Source organism: Rhinolophus sinicus, chromosome 3 (genome assembly GCF_057876585.1).
Source record: "Rhinolophus sinicus isolate RSI-liver-muscle chromosome 3, RSI-T2T, whole genome shotgun sequence".
NCBI lineage: Eukaryota > Metazoa > Chordata > Mammalia > Chiroptera > Rhinolophidae > Rhinolophus > Rhinolophus sinicus.
Window position 1 is genome coordinate 52,357,035 of NC_142503.1, and position 23,550 is coordinate 52,380,584.

Below are 23,550 nucleotides of genomic sequence, written 5' to 3' on the forward strand. Positions count from 1 at the left end.
ATGCTAGTCTTCCCAGAGCTCAGAATAATAAAATTACATTATGTTTTCCTTAAAACCTTTCACACAATTTACCTTCAGAGGGTCTCAAAAATGTTACCCCTGTTGAGCCCAGGAACGGGCACAGCAGGTACTTAATGATGTTTGTTGATTAAACCACTAATTAGCCCTCAGCAAGGTCCAAACACTGGCCTGATGTCCTTCACAGTAATCCATTTATGATAATCAGATTATTTACATTAGTAGAGACACCTACAGGAAGACTCTGTCATCTCCCTAATAAATATCAAATATTCATTAAGAAGACCAACTCCTGATGGCTGAGAAATTCTTTGCTTGTATACGAAGATTGAAGTAGGTGAGATCATCAACTATCTACAAACATCATTCCCTTTACCTTGAATTGGGGGAGAGAGTGGGACAAAGAAATAAACAGCAAGATATTACTCTCTTCTTGCATACATTTAAAAAAAAAATCAATAGCCAAGAAGCTGTTGGAGAATATGGGTAAAATTTTTGGAAAACATATCTGAAGGCCTAAGATTGATAAGAGATAACTAACATCTGTGTCGCCCCGGGCCCCAGTGGCAAGAAATGATACTGATTGTCAAACAGTGAAAGTGAATATTAAGGAAAATTTATTACTCAGTTCTCTGCCAAACTGGGACACAAAAATATTCAATTCAAATTAAGTTAGAATTTGCATTGTCTATATTTTATGAAATCATGGAACTTTTTGCACCTACTTTACTAGATATAATAAAAGTGTGCTTTTTTTTAATTAGATTCATTGCAGTTAGTAATGTTCTCTCTAATCATTTAAAATAATTCAGAATATCAGTGCTTCAAAATTACTTTCCTTAAAGTTAAAATGTAGGAGGGAAAAGACACGCTCATGACTGACTGCACAGAGAGAGTCCAACAGAGTAAGTTGAAAACAGGACTTTGCTGTGTTCAGGTCATCCCCGAATACCTGACAATCCCAGCAGGCTGCCTGTGGGTGTTTTATAAGAATGCATGGAGTGCAAGAACTACAACTTTACCTTTTTATTCATTTTTTTAACTTCTTACCTTGAAAATTTTCAAATCAAGAGAAAAATGTCAGAATAAAAAAAAGTACAGATACACATCTAGAGTCACTAATAATTAATATGTTTATCATGTTTGTGTTCTCTCTCTTCTCTCTCCGCCCCCCGCCCCCAAATGAGGAAGGATCTACACTTAAATAGCCTCAGTAAATGATCAAATTCAGGAAAATTTAACCATAATAGAATGTTCTAAACTAGTACGTCGTCCAGGCTCAATTTTTGCCAAGTGTCCCAGTAATGCCCTTGACAGCATTTGCCCCTTGATCCCGGATCTAATCCAAGTTCACATGTTGCATTTAGCTGTGGTCCTTTTGGTGTCCTTTAAACTGGAACAGTGCTTCAGTTTTTCATTGCCTTTCATGACATTAACATTTTTGAAGAATACAGGTTAAAGCTTCCTCACAATGCAAATGAGAAGTTATGCATTTGGAGTAAACATGCTGAGTGATGCTTCTTGACAGAGCATTACATTAGTGGATACATGGTGTTGGTTTGTTCCAACACTGGTGGTGGTAACTCTGATCACTTGGTTAAGGTGGTGTCTCCAGAGTTCCCTGTGTAATTAATAATTTTTGGTGTGGGTGCATGGGGCGCGGGGAAGGGAGTACTCTGACACTATTAATTGTTTACTGATAAAGTCCAGCATCCATTCATGACCCTCACCTGATCAGTTATTACTGCTTTGGTCAAGAATGGTGACTTTCTAATTGTTTTATTCCTTTGCATTTATTAATTGGAATTCCATTATAAAGGATAGTTTTCTCTTCCACCCTCTTTATATATTTATTTATGTATTTGTTTGGGAGCATCAGTAGGGACTTTGATTCAGTTGGCTATTACTTATTACTCTCATTTTCATGTGCATACTGTCCCCACTATGCCCAGTGGGTGTCCCTTCAGTCTCCTGTGTCTGACTGAGCCCCATCAGTTTGTGGAGATCATTTGTTCTTTGGCCCTTAGTGTATCTATAATGAAGTTCTTCTTCATTCAAATCACTGTCAACGTGACAGATTTTACTCTTGCAGCAAATCATTTATGGAGCGATTGCTGTGCCCCAGTTATTGATCTTACTCATGATCCAATGGGAAACCAGACAATCAAATCAGCCTTTACAATACAGTACGTTATGATAGAGGGCGCCATGACCAAGGCAAAGCTCCTTACCCCACTGGGTCAGCTAAAGAAGGCTCCTGGGAAAAAATATATATCACCTCCTGGACCATTTGAATGGAAATAAAAGTGGGGAGAAGGCACAGTGTTCCAAGCTAAGGGAAGCACATATCTCTTTGAGGCATTCCCATCTCCTGGAGGGCCTGTCAGAAATACCAACAACGGGGGCCTCATCTCTAACCATTAAATCAGGATCTCTGGGGGGAAGTCTAGGGTCCATACATTTTATTCTCTTCCATACATAGCTTCTAGAGAATTTGTTTCAAGGAACAGTGTCACATATCATGGAGCAAAACCCTTTAAAACTAAAATTTTTAATAATCCATTTTATTTTGTAGGATTTTGAACTCAACAACGAACTGAAAATGAATGTCCTAAATTTGCTCGAAGAAGTTTTGCGAGACCCAGACCTTCTTCCCCAAGAAAGGAAAGCCACAGCAAATATCCTGAGGTAAAGGCAATTGCAGGTGCCTATTAATTACATTGGTCAATTTGTGCCATGTTCATAGAAAATAAGATTCTGTCAAACCAGAAGGATACATCTTAGACTCCTGGGGGCAGCAAGGATTCTGTTCTCACTGGTAGAGTGTTACCTGTCACCTTTTTCCTGCTGCCTCAGGAAGATGTTAGACTGGGCAACACAACTTGTGTGCCGTGTGACTGCTCCTGTTTGTGTGGGCAGACAGTGGTTTATTACAGAACCAAAAATGAAAGGGAGGAAGCCTTGAGGATCCTCTCCTGCAAGCCCAGCAGGCATTGGCAGAGAGATTTGTTTTCCTCATGTGGTACTTTTTCATTATTCTGACTTCTAGTTCCCTATTCATTTGCAACCTTCTTTCTTCCAAGCTCGGCTATATTGTTTCTTTGTTGCCCAGAATGCTTGTGTGTGGAGGGGAGTCCATTTTAGCTCAGTCCACCATATTTTTGGAAGTCCCTCCCTGATGCAGCAAGGACAGATTTGGGTCTGTAATGTTTTAACAACTGCCCACAAGACATTCTTAGCCCCATTAGCTCAAGATCTCATCACCAGCCCCTTCTTTGATCTAGGAGCAGTTATAGGTTGAATTATACCCCCACGACCCACAAAAAATATGTTGAACACCTACTTCCCCGTAACTCAAAATGTGACTTTATTTGAAAATGGGGCCATTGCAGATGTAATGAGTTAAGGTGAGGTTGTACTGCAGTAGGATGGGCTCCTAAGCCAGCATAACTGGTGTCCTTATAAGAAGATGGTCATGCCAAGACAGAGAGACAGGAGAATGCCATGTGAAGATGGAGCAGAGGTTGGAGTTACGCAGCTGCAAACCAATAAATGCCAACGATTGCAGCCAAACCACCAAAAGCTAGGAAAAGGCAAGGGAGGATTCCTCCACAGGTTTCAGGAAACCTCGCCCTGCTGACCCTTGATTTTGGACGTCTAGCCTCCCAAACTCTAAGACAGTAAGTTTCTGTTGTTTGAAGCCACCTAGTCAGTGGTTCTTTGTCAGTGCAACCCTAGGAAACTAGGCCTTCATTTTTTTTTTCATTCTATGAAAATATCTCGGTAAATTTAAGGACTCTGTTATTATGTCTATTTTCAGATTTTAAAATTATAAATACGTTTTTAGATAAAGCCTGGTTTCAGTGGATGAGTGGTTATATCTGTGAGAGAAGACTGTTCCTTTTCTCTTCATAGAAACACTTTATTATGCTCTTTGTATTTAAAACACTGCTATTTTAAAACCACATTCTAGAAGTTTGTGTCCCCAGACATTTGACTGGATAGTTGTCAGGGGAATGGGGGCGTTCAGGCTGGGAAAGACTGTGAGGATTGGGAATACGAAGCCTTCATGTTGCCATCCCCTCACAGCACCCCATGCTAGGCATTACCACCCAATCATGAGAGCTCTTTGCCTGCACCAATACATGCAGAATTCATTGACTTGACACTACCAGTTAATAGAAGTTGGCACTTCACATGATTCCTATTTACCATCCCAGGTTTTTATTATTCATCAGGCTTAAGATGTGCAAATTCTCTTTGTTAAATAGATGACCTAAAAATTAGAGGTGTGAGATCAAGAAGGAACAGAAATTTCAGGAAATGGCACAGCCTGGGAGTGTAATTCTAGCAGAGCCTGCCTGATTTTAACTTCTGCAGGACGTCACAAGTTTAAATCTTGGCTCAGCTACTTGCAGCTATCAAGTTTTTTATCCAGTCTAAACTGCAGTTTCCTTATTTATAAAATGGGGCTAATAATATCTACACCATTGGGTTGTTGTGAAGAATACGTGATGTAATTTGTATAGAGGCTAACACAATGCCTAAAACATAATTAGCATTCATATGACTGCTATGCTTGTTGTTATAATTAGCATTAGAAAGCACTGAGAGTAGCTCTTGGGAAAAAGAGTTTCTGCCATCAAGGTGATATGGCCCCAGTTAAACCAGGCTAGCTCTTAGTCAAACTCAGCTTTCCTTGGGCTTCATCACCTTGTTGATACAAAAGAGATTGTACTGTATACTTTAAATCAGGGGTGTCCAAACTTTTTTCAACGTTTTTCACCAAGGGCCATATTCAGTAAAATACACAAACAGCCAGTCCACTCACTCAAGGTGAAGTATGTATTGCCTCACCTGGTTTATTTAAGTAAACTAAATATATTTTTGGAATTTGCTGCGGGCCAATTAAAAAATGGATTGCAGGCCACAGTTGGCCCACAGGCCGCAGTTTGGACACCCCTGCTTTAAATGAATGAATTGTTTAGTATGTGATTTAAATCTTAATATAGCTGTTACAATAAAAGAAATATAGACTCACAGTCATAACCAACTTGCTGCTATTTTGTAAAAGAAAAAAAGTCAAAAACAGAAAAACAGTTTCACTGAGGGGGTGCCCCAGCTGCCCACCCAGAATTCTGGTCTCTTGCAAAGTCTCCCCAAAGCATTCTAAAAGTCCCAAGAAATGTATGCTCAGGAACAAACCCAGTCATTTTTCCTGCCTCGGCATCTTCATTCAAGCTCACCGCCCCCAGGCCACTTGAAGGAGAGACCTTATCAGTGCCACCACTCTTTCTGTGGCGAATGCTGCCCGCCAGTCTCCTGAAACCACCATTTCCCTCTCAAAAACCTCAGATAGATCCCACCGCTCCATCCCTGTGCCACCTGGGCTCCAGAGCAGCCTCACTCAACCCAGAGCCTCAGACTCTCCTTCAGCAACTGGTTCCTCATCCTTCACCATAAGAGTTCAAAACCCACCCGCAGAGCCAAGCAGGGCATAGTGTGACACCATCTATTCTCCCACCTCTGACTATCTTTCTTCCTGTGAAGCCAAAACAAAACAAGTCTTTGTTTAGCCCTAAGTGTATCAATGGAAGCAGACAGATATAAGGGAGGTCACCAGCCCATTAGTTGAGCAGACAGCTAGACCCTGAGTCCCAGTTTGGGTCAGCTGGGTCTCTGAATCACTAACTTATCTGCGCAACAAGCCAGTGAATAGATTTGTACAAAAAATCCTGGTGCAGAAAAAATACCCTACTGATCCTTGTTCAAATGTCCCCTGCCAAGTAATTCACTCCATCCGTGCTATCCTGACGAGTCCCTGCTCTGGCACATACGATTGTAATTATAGGAGAAATAAATGATACATTAAGTTCTTAGAGTTTTTGATAATTTGCCGTATCACATACTTATGTTTATGTATGAAATTTATATTTTTAAAAATCATGTCAGAATGATTAGAAAGTAAAGTAGGAAGTAAGCCTAGATATAACCATCAACTGAAGGAATGCCATCCTTTGGAAATCTCTTTGTGGAAAAAAATCATGGAGTACCTGACAAAGAAATAGAAATTAAAAGGATTATTTAACAACCTGACCATTATAAATATTTTCTTGTTGGTTCATTTCTTAATTTGGAAAACAAAGGATTGTTTCCAGCCAAACCCAGGGGATTTTAGTATCCATGCATTTATAGATATCTACTTCTTTTTTTTTTTTCCATGTGGCAGAGCATAGGTAGCAATGGGCTCAAGCAAACCTAGAGAGAAGGAAAACCAGGATTGAGACAGCACAGGAAAGAGATGGTCTGGCAGGGCCCAGCAGGCAAATCAGCAGGCGATTAAACCAGTCACAAGGTGAGGAGGGGCCCAGTCTGGGGCAGGCCCTGAGTCTGGGGCAGGCCCTGCACAGCACAAGCCAGACAGTTACAGGAGCACGCAAGTAGCCCAGAGAGTGCGAACCACGCAAGGACAGAGGCCCGTTGCTCCTGGCTCTGATTTTAACACTACCTGATGTCTACAATTGAAGGAGGAATTTTCCAGTCACAGAACGTGGGTGATCCCATTTTTTAAATCTCGTGTTTCATTATAAAATATTAAACTTATCGTACTGATTAATGGATGTGAGGGAAACGCAGGATCCTGGAGTGTTCATCAAAGCTTTAATAGTCAGACTAGAGCGAATTCCTCCTCTCTTGGAACTGGACCAGAGAGGTACAGGGGACTTCACATCTGAAGAGAACATTTCTGAATGTATCTCCCAGTGAATATGAGTTATGATTGTGAGATAAAAACATATCAGGTTGTAGTTAAATGTAGCCCTGACATTAGAGATTTATATGCGTTCAAGTCATGTAACAGTGAGATGTTAACATAAAACATATATTTAAACATGTATTACATGAATACAGTAAAGTGAAAGCTTTCGGTGACGAGCCATCCCTGCCTCATACAGTCTCACAGGGGTTACTTTAAGCTTAACTGGCACAGGTAGTTTGTTGCCCTGTTTGTGAATAAACCCTCTGCTCAAGACGTTTGTATTTCTAAAATACCAACCCCCTCCCTATATTGTCTGACTAGCTGGTTTCTGAATCTATGTAGTGTAGTGTGTTTTTTGTGTGTGTGTTTTTGTAGACAACAAACATGCCACAAAATGAAAAGAAACAATAACTTCTTGGACTGTCACCTGGAATGAGTTAAGATCACAAAAAGGTGACCGCCCCCCTCCGCCCGCAACCCCCCAAATCCCCAAGCAGCATCAATAGGCTCTTATGAAGAGAGAAAATGTCAAATAACTTAATGGGATCAGACTATATCTTGGAACATTAGGGTAAGATCATTGAGGAGAGTAACATTTGATAGAAGTTAACTGATTTCTTGACCATTTCTTTCCAAGGGAAGAATATTGTCCAGTCTCATAAAAAAAAGATCTTTTCCATAAGTACACATAGTTTCGTGGCCACTGAGCTCTCTCCAGGAACCTAGACTACAGTGGAAAGAATGACATACATTTTAGGAAAGAGTCACATTATGCCTTGTGTGTAACCCATGGGGGTGATTTAACAGTCTTTGGAGAAAGAGTTGTGTTTACTTAGTTTTTCCTCACCTCAACCTGCCCTTTATCATATGAGGACAATTTTTTTCTGCTCACAAATGATATGGCTAATTGCTGACAAAAAGACTGCCCCTCCTCTAATCTAAAAGGATTTTGCTCCCTGGTAAACAGCGGGGAGCCTTTGTAACAGAGGAAGAAGATAGAAAGGGAATTGATGTGTGTTCTATGCTGGACCCTTGAAGAGGTGCCTCCCATAAGCCTGCTTAAGACAAGCAAGAATAACAGGAGAGCAGATTTGGACGGAAGCCTGGGCAAGTTTAGTCAATTTCTTTGAGCTTTTGTTTCCTGATCTGTAAAATGGAGGTAATGATGCTTACTGTGAAGGGATTTTTTGATATAAGAGATTGTGTGTGTCACATGCTTAGCACATGCCTGGCATGTTGTGGGCACACAGTAACCCATTTCTGTTGCTGTAGTGTTTTGGACGGTGGTAGTTTTGTTTTCATCCATTCAAAGCACAACAGAATATAGCATCGTTATTTCTTTTGAAACCGGCTTCCTCCAGCAGACAGGCTACATGGTTTGGGACTCTTTAAATATTTTAATACTTTTAATATTTTCCTTCATTTTGGAAAACTGAAGATGCTTGGCTCAGATGGCAAGTTACATAATCATTATAATTCTGGACTCTGAACTGCTCTTGGATATGACGTATCATTCCCACTCTGAAACCAGCACCCACTTCAGTATTAATTAACTTAGGGATTTATCCATTCATTCGTCACGTATCAAAAGAAAACATCTATTGAGAGCTAAATAATGCTATGTGTGGGGCTACAGCAGCAAATCTCAGGAAAGTCCACCTAGGAAGCAAAGGGAAAGAATTGACCTGCTGGCTTCTATCTCATGTTGTTCTTTGAATTCTTGCCACCTAGGAAGTCCCCTGAGCTCCTGGGCTGCAGATGAGTGGGGTGGGGCCTGCTCTGTGTCAGCATGAGCAGGGAAGAGCAGGGAAACAGAGGCGCACGGATGGAGCACTCAGGCCTGTTAGACTCCCTGACTGACAGTACTGCAGGGGCCCCAAATTCACAGCAGGGATCCCCGTGGTAACACAGAGCACAGCAGCTCACCCTCAGGTTCACTTTGATGGTGGGTGTTTTATTTACAGCCTTGTATGTCACAAGTCAGCTCCTTGTTATAAGTCAGCTCTCTTGATGATCTTCCTGTGCCTTTACCATGTGTGTTTTCTGTTTCCTTGACCACCTGTCTCCAGCTCACAGCCCCACAGCCTCCAGCTGGCAGCACAGCCTTGCAGACCCAAACGCTCCGACTTCTTACCCAGGGAACACTGAACTGCATTTTGTCATTTCGTGCATGGCTTGCCTATTTTCTTTTCATGGAGGATATTCTGATTCATATTATATATATATTATTATTTATTTTTATTTTTTTTAGGGCTCTTTCACAAGATGATCAAGATGACATCCATCTAAAATTAGAGGATATCATTCAACTGGTAAGTTTGGCCGTGGTCTTATCCAGCACAATTATGTGCAAACTACCTTTCAAACGCAAGCAATGTGGCTGTAACTGATAAATGAGTGCTTGGCTGTACATATGACCCATGGAGCTCTGAGAGATGCACCAAATTTGGCCTGGGGTTGAACAGTTGGTCCATGATGCTGGCTGAGAGTTCTGAGCTTTCTGCCATTCTCTTCATAGCTAGAATCTTTGATGGACTTCGCACTTCAGCAACTGCAGTGAAGGAGCCTTGCTCCTGTGTGTTTCATTCCCCCCACCCCCTCATCTCTTGCAGACGGACTGTGCGAAGGCTGAGTGTTTTGAGACCTTGTCAGCCATGGAGCTGGCTGAGCAGATTACCCTTCTGGACCACGTCGTCTTCAGAAGCATTCCCTATGAGTGAGTGCTACCCTCACAGCAGCAGACCCACCTTAGGCAGGAATAACCCGCTTAGAGTTGACGTTATTACTAAGGCAGATGAGTATGCAGAGGGGTGAGCCTTAGTCTTAAAATAGTTTGGTCCCACTGAATGTCTTGATTCCAGTTTATGTTGGAAATATTGATTTGAGAATATTGGAGACTCTCAAGATGGTCACTCTTCTGTTTCTATATGTAGTATGATTACCACAGAATGAAAATTTCTTTTTACTCTCACATCATGCATTACAGAAACTTCAATACAGCTGTAACTGTGGTTCTCAAATTTCAGTGTGTCTAAAATCATTTGGGGAACTTGTTAAAAATATACATTCCTAGATACCTCCCTCAGAGATTCTGATTCTGGTAGGTTTGAGGCCCAGAAACTGTGTTTTATGTGAGAAGGAAGCACAGATAATTCTGGGTGGTCCAAGACTTCAAAAAAGACTGATCTTCAGTAAATTCTGTAAATTCTGCTACCCACTTGCATAAATCAACAAGAGTTGCTGAGCATTGAGACCATGGGCTCATCACACAGCCTTTTAATTTCCTCATTCATAGAGTAAGGGGAGGCTGTTTAAGCCCCCTCACCCCACCCCAACCCTGGCACCCCAGCTGTTATATTCCGTAGCCTATAACAAGCAAGGCCTTTGTTTAGACAAGTGGCAACTGTTGGCACATGTCCTCTGTGAACTAAAAACTAAATTGAAGATAAGGGAAGGACTGGACAAGAGATATGAACATGTCATATCCAGCAAAGAGGACGTCTGTGAAGGTGGAGGGTCAAATGATGGTTAGATGGTAAGAGTTACAGCTCTGTCAGAGAGACATCAGGGGCAGAGACAAACTTCTATGTATTTTATCTTGTTTCCCTTCTCCTCTTCCAGCACTCATAGACCGATCCACAAACCTGAAAAAAATAAAATAAAATAGGAATGTGGTCCATTGGTCATACCAGTGAACCCCGTGAGTATTCGAGGACTTGAGTTAGGAACCACAGTGCCTCTTCCCCGCTACTCGTGACTACCCTCCGGTGCAGTGAGGATTCCAGGGAAAGAAGAGCGTGATCTCTGTGGAGGAGGAGAAAGCAAAGCTGGAACCTTTGTGGTGGCTCTTGGTGTGGTCTCTTCCTGGGACCCTCCCCACCTCTCCTCCCTGCCCCTTTGTGCCGGTGTGAACATCTACCAATTATTTTCTTCCATGCACCTGGTATACATTTATGTCCACAGCCTTGCAGGATGGGAGTAGTACCACTGACAGTAAGGGACAAAGAAACTTGCACAGGGACTCAGTTAATATTTCTGGATTAAGAATATGTCAGAGTAATTTTATTTCAAGTTGTTTTCCTGGCTCTATAAAATAATTCCTATATGCTCCATCTTGATTGTCCATTGCTTGCGGGGAGCTGGTGCCCTGCTCATGGGGGAAGTGAAGGAGCAGGGATGTTATTTGAAGACAGACCTTCCCCAGGCTGAGCGGCCACCACTGTAACTGCCTTCATCACATGTATGCAGCCCTCCCCACAGTGTACTGTGCTGGGCTCGGGGAAGGACAAGGGAAAGTCCCCGCCCATGGCATCGACATTTGCCTGGAGAATGTCAGAGCAAAGTGGAGGAAACCATGCTGTTTGTTCTTGGTTAGCATTTTTGGTAGTGATGGATTTTTTGGACCTTCTACTAAGACTTACTATTTTTTTTTTTTTAAGCGGACCCAAAAATAAATAAAAAAATAAAATAAATAAAATAAAAAGCTGATCCAAGGAAAATAGTCTTGGTTTCTCAGTTCGTACTTAACCTCTTTATTCCTCTTGTGTTGGTCATTGTTTTCCAACTTCAGAGAAGCCCTTATAACAATCCTAATAGAGACAAAGTTCAAACATTTATAAGAAAAAGCTGGAAACTGAAAAATTGTTTTGTTTTTGTTTTTGTCTTTTTCCGAGTGGTGAAATGCTAGAGTTGAGCTAAAATTCATCTGAGATGTGCCGTAGCACCAGGTGTTGGGGAATGTCAAGTTTAACGCATGTAATATTAATAATAATTATTCATACCAATAACTGACCACTTAAAAAATTAATTGGTTTTCTATTTTTCTTTCTGCTTTCAGAGAGTTTCTTGGGCAGGGGTGGATGAAGCTGGATAAAAATGAAAGAACACCTTACATTATGAAAACCAGCCAGCACTTCAATGATGTGAGTAACCATAAAAATAAAACCTTGGGCTCGTTACAGGAAGATGACTATCAGGGTCTTAAGACTCCTTCTCTAAAATAAAGCCACCCACATTTAAGGCAGAACTAATGGAACAGTAAAGGCAAGCTTAAATCTCCTTTAAAAGCTCATAATGATGTCATCATTTCTAGATGTAAGAGGTTCACTTTTGCTAGTAAGTGCTCAGAAATGCATAGGGTGCTGTTCTTATTTTCATCATACTCATCATTACGTCCTGGTCATAGATTGACTACTTCTAGCAGAATGAGCTGCGTATCTCACTGGCCCCTGGTGGTGCTGGTGACAGTAACATTGGGCTGTTGTAACTCCTCATCATCATTACTGATCATTGAGCCCAAATTACATTCCAGGGTTAAAAAGGACCTCTTTGGGCATAATTCCAGTGTTGCTGTGACTGTGCAATGGTGACCAGCTATCAGTCCATCTTCCCACTCTGCTTTTCTCCAGCAGCAAGATGGAGTTGCTTTACACCCACTAACTCTTAATTTGTTCTGTTCTAATGGTCTGAGTCTTGTAATATAACCACAGATGTGGGAGTGTCTTCAGGCCTTTCCGAGCAAAGGGAAGGCTTGCTTTGCAGTTCCACTAAACTATAGTAAAAGGAATAATGATAATTTAAAAAAACAAAAAACTACCAGAACCCTGTAGGTAAATTAATAAGTCATTTAGAAGCAAAATACAAAACAACAGTGTAGACTCCCAAGACAGTGCTTTTGCACAGGGTACTTGCAGAATGCTTAAATGCTGACTGGCATTATCACATAATGAGGATCAATGCCACTGCTGCCTAAAGGACAGGACACGTGACCCATCGAGGCCACTCTCTGAGAAGCAGAGCACCTGTTGTGGGAAATAAGCCTCTATTGCCTGTGCCATACATACACTTGGAGTATAATGGGCATCCAAATCCTAGATTCAGTCCCCGACTACAGACCCACATGTCTCTACTTGGATGGCCACTTGCATTGCGCCCTCAACAGGTTGCAAATGAACTTATCATCAGCTCCCCAGACATGCCAAGCCTGCTTCTCCATCTTCTTCTCTGTTCTCAGTCTCAGGTAATGGCCTCACCCTACATTCACTTGCCCATGCATGGAAGCTAGAGGTCACCTTTGACTCTTCCTTCTCCCTTACCTACCCTCAACCACCCAATGTGTACGTGAACTCTAAATCTAGGTATGTCTCAAACCCTTTTCCCCCTTATTTCCCATTGCCATAACCTTGATTTGGTCTTTCATCCTTTCTCTCCAGCTCCTACCTCACTCATTGCCCTTCCACCCACTACTCGTGCAGTGTCACGGCAATAGCTTCTCTGAAAGGCCAATCTAATTATATCACTTTCTTTGACAAAAATCTGTCAAAGTGACCTCCCCTCACCTTCCAGATATAGTTCCAGCTGCTCCACCTGGTCTTTGGGAACCCTGCCTACCTGTCATCCTTGTCTCTCACGACCCCCTGAGCTTCTCAGGCGGCTGCCAGATCCTCCATTATGCCACGCCTTCCACCTCTGTCCCTGTGCAAATGCTCTTCTACTTTGATGGAAAGCAGTGGCTAACTCCTTCTCATCCTTTAGGACTCAGTGCAGCCACAACCTCATTCCAGAAGCCCCCTCTGTACTAGACCAGATGCTGCATGCTGCCTCCATGTACTCAACACCCCCCAACCACCCCCTCACCCCCAACACAGGCAGACTTGGCTTTGCATTTCACTGTGTGGCATTACTTGTTTATGTCTGCCCCCCCCTCCCCCACATACATTCCCACTTAGCTAGGCTCAGTGCCCTAAGGTCAGGGACGCTGATTTATTTGCCTTTCTGTTCCTAGCACCTAAAAGAATGCCTGGTTCATAGTAGGTGCTCAATACAAAAATATTTTTTAAATGAATATGCAGAATGGTAATTCTGAGGCACTGTGAGATCTTCAGTACCTAAGGAATCAAACAATGCTTGTATCCATCAGAGTTAACGTATGGATATAAGATTAGACCACATATTCTTTTATCAGCAACCAATCCTATTCTGCTCTTTTCCTTTCCATAATCTAAGTGTTGAGCTTCTTAAGTTGCCTGTTTTTCTCTTGGCTTTAACTAACAGAATTATAGTACTTAGCCTTGAAACTGCAGGTCCTTTAAACTGCTGGTGGAAAAAATTTTAGCAAGGTGAAAAGGAGAAAATGTTCTCTCTTTTCTTGCACCAGAGTGTTTCTGATTTGAGAGTTGATTAGGTTAGAAATGACTTGATTAAGGGTAATATAAAATGTTTTCTTTCTCTGTGATAATCGAGGCTTCTTAGATTGGCTATTGGGGTGTGGGGGCAAGGAATGTGGAGAGGCCCCAAGAAGAGAAACCCATGATCTACAAAGGTTGCCATTCCTCAATGGTTAGCTCATTCTATTCCGTTTCCTGGAAAATTGTTGGAAATAACTGCATCAAATTTACTGATTAGTGAGACATCATAAAAATGGCGGTGTGAGGTGAGCCTCTTGAAATCTCCCCTGGAATTTACAACAAACTGAACAACTATAATTCCACAAAGGACTCCCAGTGCCGCAGACAGGCAAGACGAAGAGGCTCACTACTGAAATCACCTAAAGGTGGGCAGATTGCGCGAGCAGGGTAGGAGGGAAGGGAGAAGTGTGGAGATGGAGCCGCAAGGGTGCAAGATGCAGACCTAGCTCAGTGCTCCGAGCTCGCTGCATCCTGGAAGTACCACAGCTGTGGGAGAGGGAAGAACTCGGACTGCTGGGGCTCTACTTATGGCCCACAGTGCTGAAGGGACAGCATATAACACGGCTGAACCCAACGCTCACGGCAGAGCCCTCGGAGCAAAGACTGAATCCTCAAGGCAGCCAGGGAAAAGAAGACAGTAACCTACAAAGGAAAGCCCATTAGATTATCATCAGATTTTTCAGCAGAAACTCTACAAGCCAGGAGGGAGTGGAATCAAATATTCAAACTATTGAAAGAGAGAAATTATGAGCCAAGAATAATATATCCAGCAAAGATATCCTTTAGATATGAAGGAGGAATAAAGACCTTTCCAGACATACAGAAGCTGAGGGAATGCACTACAAGAAATACTGAAGGAGGCTATTCGACCAGCATAAATAGGGATAATTTGTGACAACCAAAATATAAAAGAGGGAGAGTAAAGGCCTGAACCGGAATATGAGAATGGAGAAAATAAGCATTCTGAAGAAAATGGAATACTCTAAATATGAAACTTTCTTTTACATAAACTTAACGGTAACCACTCAAAAAAACTCCAGAACTGAAAATATAACGTAATAAAAGAAGAAACAGGCAGACATCATAGAATACCACCACACAGAAATAATAGACAACAGCAAAAAGGCAAAGAAACAATGGAGACACAGTCTTACCAGAAAACCAAAGATAGAATGATAGGAAATCCTTACATATCAATAATCACCCTAAATGTAAATGGACTGAACTCACCAATAAAAAGGCACAGTAGCAGACGGGATCAAAAACCTAAACCCAACCAAAAGCAAAAGTCTGGGACCAGATGGCTTCACTAGTGAATTCTACCAAACCTTCAAAGAGGATCTAATACCTGTCCTTCTCAAACTCTTCCAAAAAATTGAAGAAGAGACAACACTCCCTAACTCATGTTATGAGGCTAACATTACATTTATACCAAAACCTGGTAAGGATAACACAAAAAAAGAAAATTACAGACCAGTATCTCTGATGAATACAGATGCAAAAATCCTAAACAAAATTCTAGCAAATCGAATGCAACAATGCATTAAAAAGATGATTCATCACGACCAAGGGGGGATCATCCCAGGGGCACAAGAATGGTTCAACATATGCAAATCCATCAATGTGATACATTATGTAAACAAAATAAAGGACCAAAATTATATGACTATGTCAATTGATGCAGAAAAACCATTTGACAAGATACAACATCCATTTATGATTAAAACACTTAATAAAATAGGTATAGAAGGAAAACACCTTAACATAATAAAGGCCATATATGACAAACCCTCATTTAATATCATAATTAACAGTGAAAAACTGAAGTCCTTTGCTCTACGTTCAGGAACATGACACATCTGTCCCCTCTGCTTTTCAACATCGTGTTGTGTTGGAAGTCCTCACCAGAGCAATCAGGCAAGAGAAAGAAATAAAAAGCATCCAAATTGGAAATGAAGAAGTTACATTGTCACTCTTTGCAGATGACTTGATGCTATATATAGAAAACTGTAAAGACTCCACCAAAAAGCTATTAGAAATAATCAACGAATACAGTAAAGTTGCTGGCTACAAAATCAACGTACAAAAGTCCATTGCATTCCTATATACTAACAATGAAATCTCAGAAAAAGAAAAAAAAAATCAATTCCTTTTGCAATTACAACGAAAAGAATAAAATACGTAGGAATAAACTTAACCAAGGACATGAAAGACCTACATGCTGAAAACTATAAGACATTTTTAAAAGAAATTGAAGAAGACACAAAGAAATAGAAAGACATTCCATGCTCATGCATTGGAAAGATCAACATAGTTAAAATGGCCATATTACCCAAAGCAGTATACAGATTTAATGCAATCCCCATCAATATCCCAATGGCATTTTTTTTTTTTTTTAAGAAATAGAATAAAAAATCATCAGATTTGCATGGAACCACAAAAGACCCCAAATAGCCAAAGCAATCCTAAGGAAAAAGAACAATGCTGGAGGTATCACACTCCCTGACTTTAGCTTGTACCACAGGGCAACAGTAATCAAAACAGCATGGTATTGGCAGAAAAACAGACACGCAGACCAATGGAATAGAATTGAGAACCCAGAAATAAACCCACATAAATATGGACAGATAATTTTTTACAAAGAAGCAAAAAACATACAATGGAGAAAAGACAGCCTCTTCAATAAAACGGTGCTGGGAGAACTGGACAGCCACGTGCAAAAGAATGAAACTGGACTGCTATTTGTCACCATGTACCAAAGTTAATTCAAAATGGATCAAAGACTTAAGCATAAGACCTGACACAATAAACTGCCTAGAAGAAAACATAGGAACTAAACTTATGGACCTTGGGTTCAAAGAGCATTTTATGAATTTGACTCCAAATGCAAGGGAAGTAAAAGCTAAAATAAATGAATGGGACTATATCAAACTTAAAAGCTTCTGCACAGCAAAAGAAACCATTGACAAAATAAAGGGGCAACCACCTGAATGGGAGAAGATATTTGCAAACAACACCTCCGATAAGGGGCTAATATCCAAAATATATAAGGAACTCATACAACTCAACAACAAAAATACAAACAACCCAATTGAAAAATGGGCAGAGGACCTGAAGAGACATTTTTCCAAAGGGACCTACAAATGGCAAGTAGATATATGAAAAAATGCTCAACATCACTAGTCATCAGAGAAATGCAAATAAAAACCACAATGAGATATCACCTCACCCCAGTTAGAATGGCTATCATCAACAAGACAAATAGTAACAAGTGTTGGAGAGGCTGTGGAGAAAAAGGAACCCTCATACACTGTTGGTGGGAATGCGGACTGGTGCAGCCGTTATGGAAGGCAGTGTGGAGGTTCCTCAAATAATTAAAAATAAAATTACCATGTGGCCCATCAATCCCTCTCCTAGGTATCTACCCAAAAAATCTGAAAACATTTATCTATAAAGACATGTGTGCTCCAATGTTCATTGCAGCTTTATTTATGGTTCCCAAGACATGGAAACAACCAAAATGTCCTTCGATAGATTAATGGATAAAGAAGTTGTGGTATATATACACAATGGAATACTATTCAGCGGTAAGAAAAGATGAAATAGTCCCATTTGTCACAACATGGATGGATCTTGAGATTATAATGCTAAGCGAAGTAAGTCAGATAGATAAGTAGAGAACCATGTGATTTCACTGATATGTGGTATATAAAACTGAAAACAACAAAAGAACAAGACAAACAAATGAAGAAACAAAAATTCATAGGCACAGACAATAGTTTAGTGGTTACCAGAGGGTAAGGGGGAAGGGAGAACTCTAGAAGAGGGGTAAACAGGGTCAAATAGATGGTGATATAAAGAGAACTGACTCTGGGTGGTGAACACACAATGTGATATATAGATGATGTAATACAGAATTGTATACCTGAAATCTATGTAACTTTACTAACAATTGTCACCCAAATGAACTTGAATTTAAAAAAAAATGACTAACAAACTCACCTCTGCTCCCACCAAGCTGATTCCAAACAATGCGTATCTTCACTCTGAGGATGAACAGTTGTTCATTAGTTTGTTATTGTTACAGACTCTTATCTCTTCAGAAAGTTATCTAAACACCAACGATGATCTCCACATCCCTCTGCAGCCTGCTTTCCTGACATCTCTGTAGGTAACTCGGGTATTTGGCCTGATGCATTGCTTTGGCTCTTAGCCACCTCTCTTGGCTTTCCCATTGTCTCAGATGAGTAACCTGGTGGCCTCCCAGATAATGAATTACACAGATGTCAGCTCGCGTGCCATCGCTATTGAGAAGTGGGTGGCGGTGGCGGACATTTGCCGGTGCCTGCACAACTACAATGGGGTGCTGGAGATCACCTCAGCCTTAAACAGGAGCGCCATCTACAGGCTGAAGAAAACCTGGGCCAAGGTGTCCAAGCAGGTGAGCATCAGCCAACTACCCGTCCCGCTGCCACGGAGAAGAGGAGAGGCAGGGAGACCTGAGCCAAGATAAATAGTACTAATTAGGAAATAATTAACTGAAATGAGCAGCTCACTTACCAAAGGAAGATGTCAATGTGGGTAATTACTGTGTTCTTACCACTTAATTGATTCCACTCATGTGCATTTCTCAATGGTTAATTTAGAAAAGAAAATACAACCCCAAACACTCATTATAACATACTCAGGGAGAACCTCAAACAATGTGGTTGACAGACAGGAGTTGTCCCCTGAGTCATTTATAGAGAGGGCACATTGATGCCAAGTGACACAGTGATACCGAGTGAATCCATTCTTTCTCCCCCAAAGTAAGGGTGCAGATGCCTTCGGGCCAAACACCAGGGACCAAGGGCCTCCATATTCACCTCTTCCCTGGTCATTCATGCTGTCACTTTAAAGTTTTGGCATGATGACTTCTATGCGCAGAAAGAGAACTTTCTTAACTTTGTTTTCATTGGACTCAGCTTGCTCCTACCTATCACTTTCATTCAGATCACCTCAAGATTCCAATGAAATCACAACTTCCCTGCTTTTTCTCCTGGCCTTCTCTGTGGGTGTCGGTGGGTTTTGCCGAGGGCCCTTCCAGGCTTGTGGGACAGGGTGGTCTGCTTCTCGCAGCTGCCTGGGTGTGGGTGTCACCAAGAGTGGCTCATCATCCTCAGGGGACACCCTCCCATTCTCCCATGTCCATGGAAACAAGTCCAGACCAATGTCAACGATTTTATTTCTTGGTAAGTATCAGTTAGACTTTTCTAACAAATTGGTGAAGATAATCACAAAAGAAAGGATTTGGTGTAGAGGGTATTTATTCAGTTAATAGCCAAGCAACCAAATGTGTGCTTTGATGACTTGGAAATTAACACTCAAAAAGATTCATTGTGAAACCCCCCTGATGTGACACTTCTCCTTTAAGAGTCCCTGTTCACACGTGTGCTTCAGTTCTTTAAGTCCCTGAGTTTCTCGTGCATTGCAATTTTTCTTTTCTACACATTTTCCTCTCTTTTTGGCTAAATGAATAGCTTAGTCACTTTCTCTTACCCACATGTTCTTTTTTGAACACCATATTTAATCATAATGCCCCATCTTTGTACTTTGAAACTCTTATCATACAAAATCATATCACATCACAACCGTCTGGCAGAGGTACTAGCACCTGACACTATGGAAGAGAATGGAGCATGTTGTGGTAACTCGTTATTTTATCAAACCATAGGAGAATTTTCATAACATACTAAGTCATTTGTTTCTTTCTAGACAAAAGCTCTAATGGACAAGCTTCAGAAGACTGTTTCATCTGAAGGAAGATTTAAAAATCTCAGAGAAACCCTTAAAAAGTATGTCTATAATAATTATTAAATTATCCATAATTCACAAGTATATTTAAATAACTTATATAGTATACAAATAGTGGTCTACCTCCTACTTTGCCTTGAAAAGAAAAAACCAAATGGGAAACAATTTCCATCATCTAGGTATTTTTCTTATTTTCCTTTTCACCTGGAATGCTGTGCATATATCACAGTACGTGTCTTATTGGATGTACTCATGGTATGCAGAGATTTTGAAATAAAAAGAAAATATCACCATAGTAAATCAAACAATCTTTTACTATTAAAAATTTGATTCGCTATTTCTTAATCTAAGCACAATGTTATTCTGTGATTTTTAAAATGTAAATGTTATAGTACCTATTGATTACTGTTATCTATTTTTGGCCTTTTATTGCTGGATCATTCTGAGAGAGAGAGAGAAAGAATGAAAGAGAGAGAGAAGGAGAGAGAGAGAAGGAGACAGAGAGCGAGAGCGAGAGCGAGAGCGAGAGAGAGAGAGAGAGAGAGAGAGAGAGAGAGAGAAGAAGAGAGAGAGAGAGAGAGAGGGAAAAAGAGAACGGGAGGAGAGGTAGGGGAGGAGACAGACTTTATTCTTAATGATCTGCCACACGTACTTGACTTACTTGGGAAAAACGTTAGTCCTGTGATGCCGCAAGTGAAAGAAAGACTCATAGTGATAATAATAGTACAATAACTATTCGCTGAATACTTACTAAATGAAAGACTCCATGCTAAGTGTTTGATGTATTTTATTTAAGCCTCATAACTAACTAGAGAGAGAAGTTTAATTGCTTTCATTTTACAGATGAGGAAACTGCGGTTCAGAGTTGACCCAGCATCACTTAGTAAGTGGTCAAGTTGGGACTCAAACCCAGTTCTCTCTGGATCAGAGGTCTCAGATGTAGACTCTGGGAAGACCCAGTGTACCCCACCTCAGCAAACAAACAAATAAACAAACAAAAAATAAAGGTCTCACTTTAGGGTGCAGTTGTGATATTAATTACATCTATACCTTCTAAAACATTTAAGTACTAACTGAAACAGAAAACAAGTTTTACAAGCTTTAATCACATTGATTTTTCCCCCTAGTTCTTTAAGGTTGAATGTTTGCACTTTAATGTGAGAACATAGGGATTTCCTACATACATGCTTTTACCCCTCAGAGGAGTCTGACCAATTTACAAGTACTGCAAACAAATATTGCCAACAAGAATTGCTAGCAAATGTTTTGTGTTTGTCTATAAAATATCCTGTTGTTTGAACATGCCATTATCTCAAACACATAGTAAATCATGGGCCATAATTTTGTATTATATTCTATTGTGAGATGTATTTAAAACTCTGCATGTCATGAGTGTGCTTCTGAAAATGGAATTAAAAGACTTTATTCTTGAGGATTGAAACAGCATAGCTGCTTCCTGTCAAACTGGGGAGGGAAGTCAACATTTGTGTGAATGAGCCTCAGAAAAGTGCCTCTTGGTCTTGCAGTTGTAATCCTCCAACCGTTCCTTATCTGGGGATGTACCTAACGGACTTGGCATTTATTGAAGAAGGGACACCAAACTTTACTGAGGAAGGCCTTGTCAATTTCTCCAAAATGAGAATGGTAGGTCATAATTTAATAATCAGCCTGTTTCAATGACTTCACTGGCTCATGGAGAAGAGAGTAAGTCATGAAAGTCACTGTTTGCTTTTTAATTTGAGGTAGACCAGATGGTGGACCCTGGGTCTGGTACCTGATGTTGGCCCATAGAGGGCCAATTGAGGAGATTTCAGCTGAGCCATTTCAGCTGGCAGTCTGGGCAAATGGGGTGGGAAATAAAGCTCTAGGGATGACGGTCTGAGACTGACCAGTGATAGACAGGCAGTGAAGGCTTCCTGCTGGACAACCGGGTTCTGAGTACCGAGTTAGAGGCAAGGAGCCCACCGACAGTAGCACGCAGAGGTTGCCACTCCTAAGCCTGAGGCCACCCAGCACCAGCTGTTTCCTTGATTGTGAGTTGAGCTGTCATCCTGCTGTCAGCATTTCCTATGGCTCACAGAATGGCTGTAAAGCCCTGGGCATAAAGAATGATGAGGCAGGGCTCTAGATACCTCACTGGAGAAAGTCTCTGACTATGCTAGGATAGCCCCCCAGAAGAATGTGCTGCGATACAGGGAAATACTTTTGCTTTGCTTTTGTTGTTTCTCCGTTAGATATCGCATATTGTCAGAGAGATACGCCAGTTCCAGCAGACTTCCTATCGAATAGACCATCAGCCAAAGGTAATATTATATAAATATTTATGGTTGTAAGGTAACTTAATGAAGAAGAAATTAATGAATTAGAAACAGCAGTAGATTTGATCAATAATACCAAAAGCTGACACACAGAAAAGACCAATAAAGCAGACAAATCTTTGGCAACTCTAATTAAGAAGCAAAGAAAGAAGGCAAGAAACACCAATTTATCATCAAGTTCTGTCGATTTTACATCCTATATCTCTCTTGAATCTGTCTACACCACCAACACCCCTGGTCCAAGCTACTGATATCTGTTACGTGGTCTACTTGCATTCAATCTGGAATACAAAGTTCATTCTACAAATTACAGCCAGATAGAATTCTTTGAAACACAAAGTAGAATATGTCTGAAACTTGCATAAACTATTTTATTGGTTTCCCGTTGCTCTTAGGATAAAGAAAGAGGAAAGTCTCGTGTCCCAGAAGTCTTGCATTATGTGGCTCCTACTCACCTTTCAAGATTTATCTCATATTATAATACTTCCTTTCCCCCTTCCTCTCTCCATCCCAGCCACAAGTGGCTTGCCTTCTTTCCTTCCTTCCTCCCCCCCTCCCTTCCTTTCGTTTTTCAACTGACATTATTTTTCAGAATCGTTTTAACTTTACAGAATAATTGACAAGGCAGTACAGAAGATTCCCATATAACTTACAGCCAGTTTTCCTTACTATTTCAAGGAACTTGACAAAGTTATCCTAAAACTCATAAGGAAACTTAGAGAGGTAAAAAAACAAAAACAAAAAACAGACAAGGACTTTTTTAAAATAGACAAAGCTCTTCCTTATTCTTCTCATCAGATACAGGCACATATCCTATACCATAATGAATAAAACAGGACTTTACAGGCACAGGAATACAAATGAAATGGAGCAAAATAGAGTCCAGATACAGATTTTATCTATATAAAAATCTATTAGGAGATAAAGGAGGCATTTTTAAAAAGTGCCAGAAACAAATTGATTATTCAGTAAATGGAATAGGAATTTTGGCTCTCCATCTTATACCATTCACAAAAATAAGTTCCAGATGAGTTCATTACCTACATATAAAAAGAAATATTAAATTATTTGAATGAAATATAGGACAAAACAGTCATGATCTTTAGATTTGAAAGACCTTCTTCAGCACAGAATGCAAATTATGAAAGACAAACCTGGTAAGTTCGCCACACCAAAATTAAAAATTTCTACATGACAAAAGGCAATTGTTTAAAAAATCAAAATACAAGCAGTAAACTAGGAGATGATATTTGTAGCATATAAAACAAAGAGACAGAATAAAAGTATGCCTATAAAGCCAAAGAAAAGTATAAACAACTCAATAGAGTAATTGGCAAAGCTATGAACAGGTAGCTCACAAAAGAAGAAACTAAAATGGCCAATACATAATTGAAAAATGCTCAATTTTACTAGTAAGAAGGAAAAACATGCAAATTAAAATGAGGCATCATTTTCACCTATCAGATAAACAAAATTT

General features: G+C 40.5%; 1 protein-coding gene across 8 annotated transcripts in view; it reads left to right on the plus strand.

Annotated features, from left to right (window-relative positions):
* RASGRF2 (Ras protein specific guanine nucleotide releasing factor 2) overlaps positions 1–23,550 on the plus strand; it is a 223,405-nt gene that overhangs the window by 194,065 nt on the left and 5,790 nt on the right. For all 8 annotated transcript variants that reach the window (XM_074328781.2, XM_074328780.2, XM_074328774.2 and 5 more), the window contains 8 exons: positions 2,594–2,706; positions 9,027–9,087; positions 9,388–9,491; positions 11,613–11,697; positions 18,206–18,403; positions 19,717–19,796; positions 21,282–21,399; positions 21,990–22,058. In XM_074328781.2, the coding sequence (XP_074184882.2) occupies positions 2,594–2,706; positions 9,027–9,087; positions 9,388–9,491; positions 11,613–11,697; positions 18,206–18,403; positions 19,717–19,796; positions 21,282–21,399; positions 21,990–22,058 (828 nt within the window). The remainder of the gene's footprint in view (positions 1–2,593; positions 2,707–9,026; positions 9,088–9,387; positions 9,492–11,612; positions 11,698–18,205; positions 18,404–19,716; positions 19,797–21,281; positions 21,400–21,989; positions 22,059–23,550) is intronic.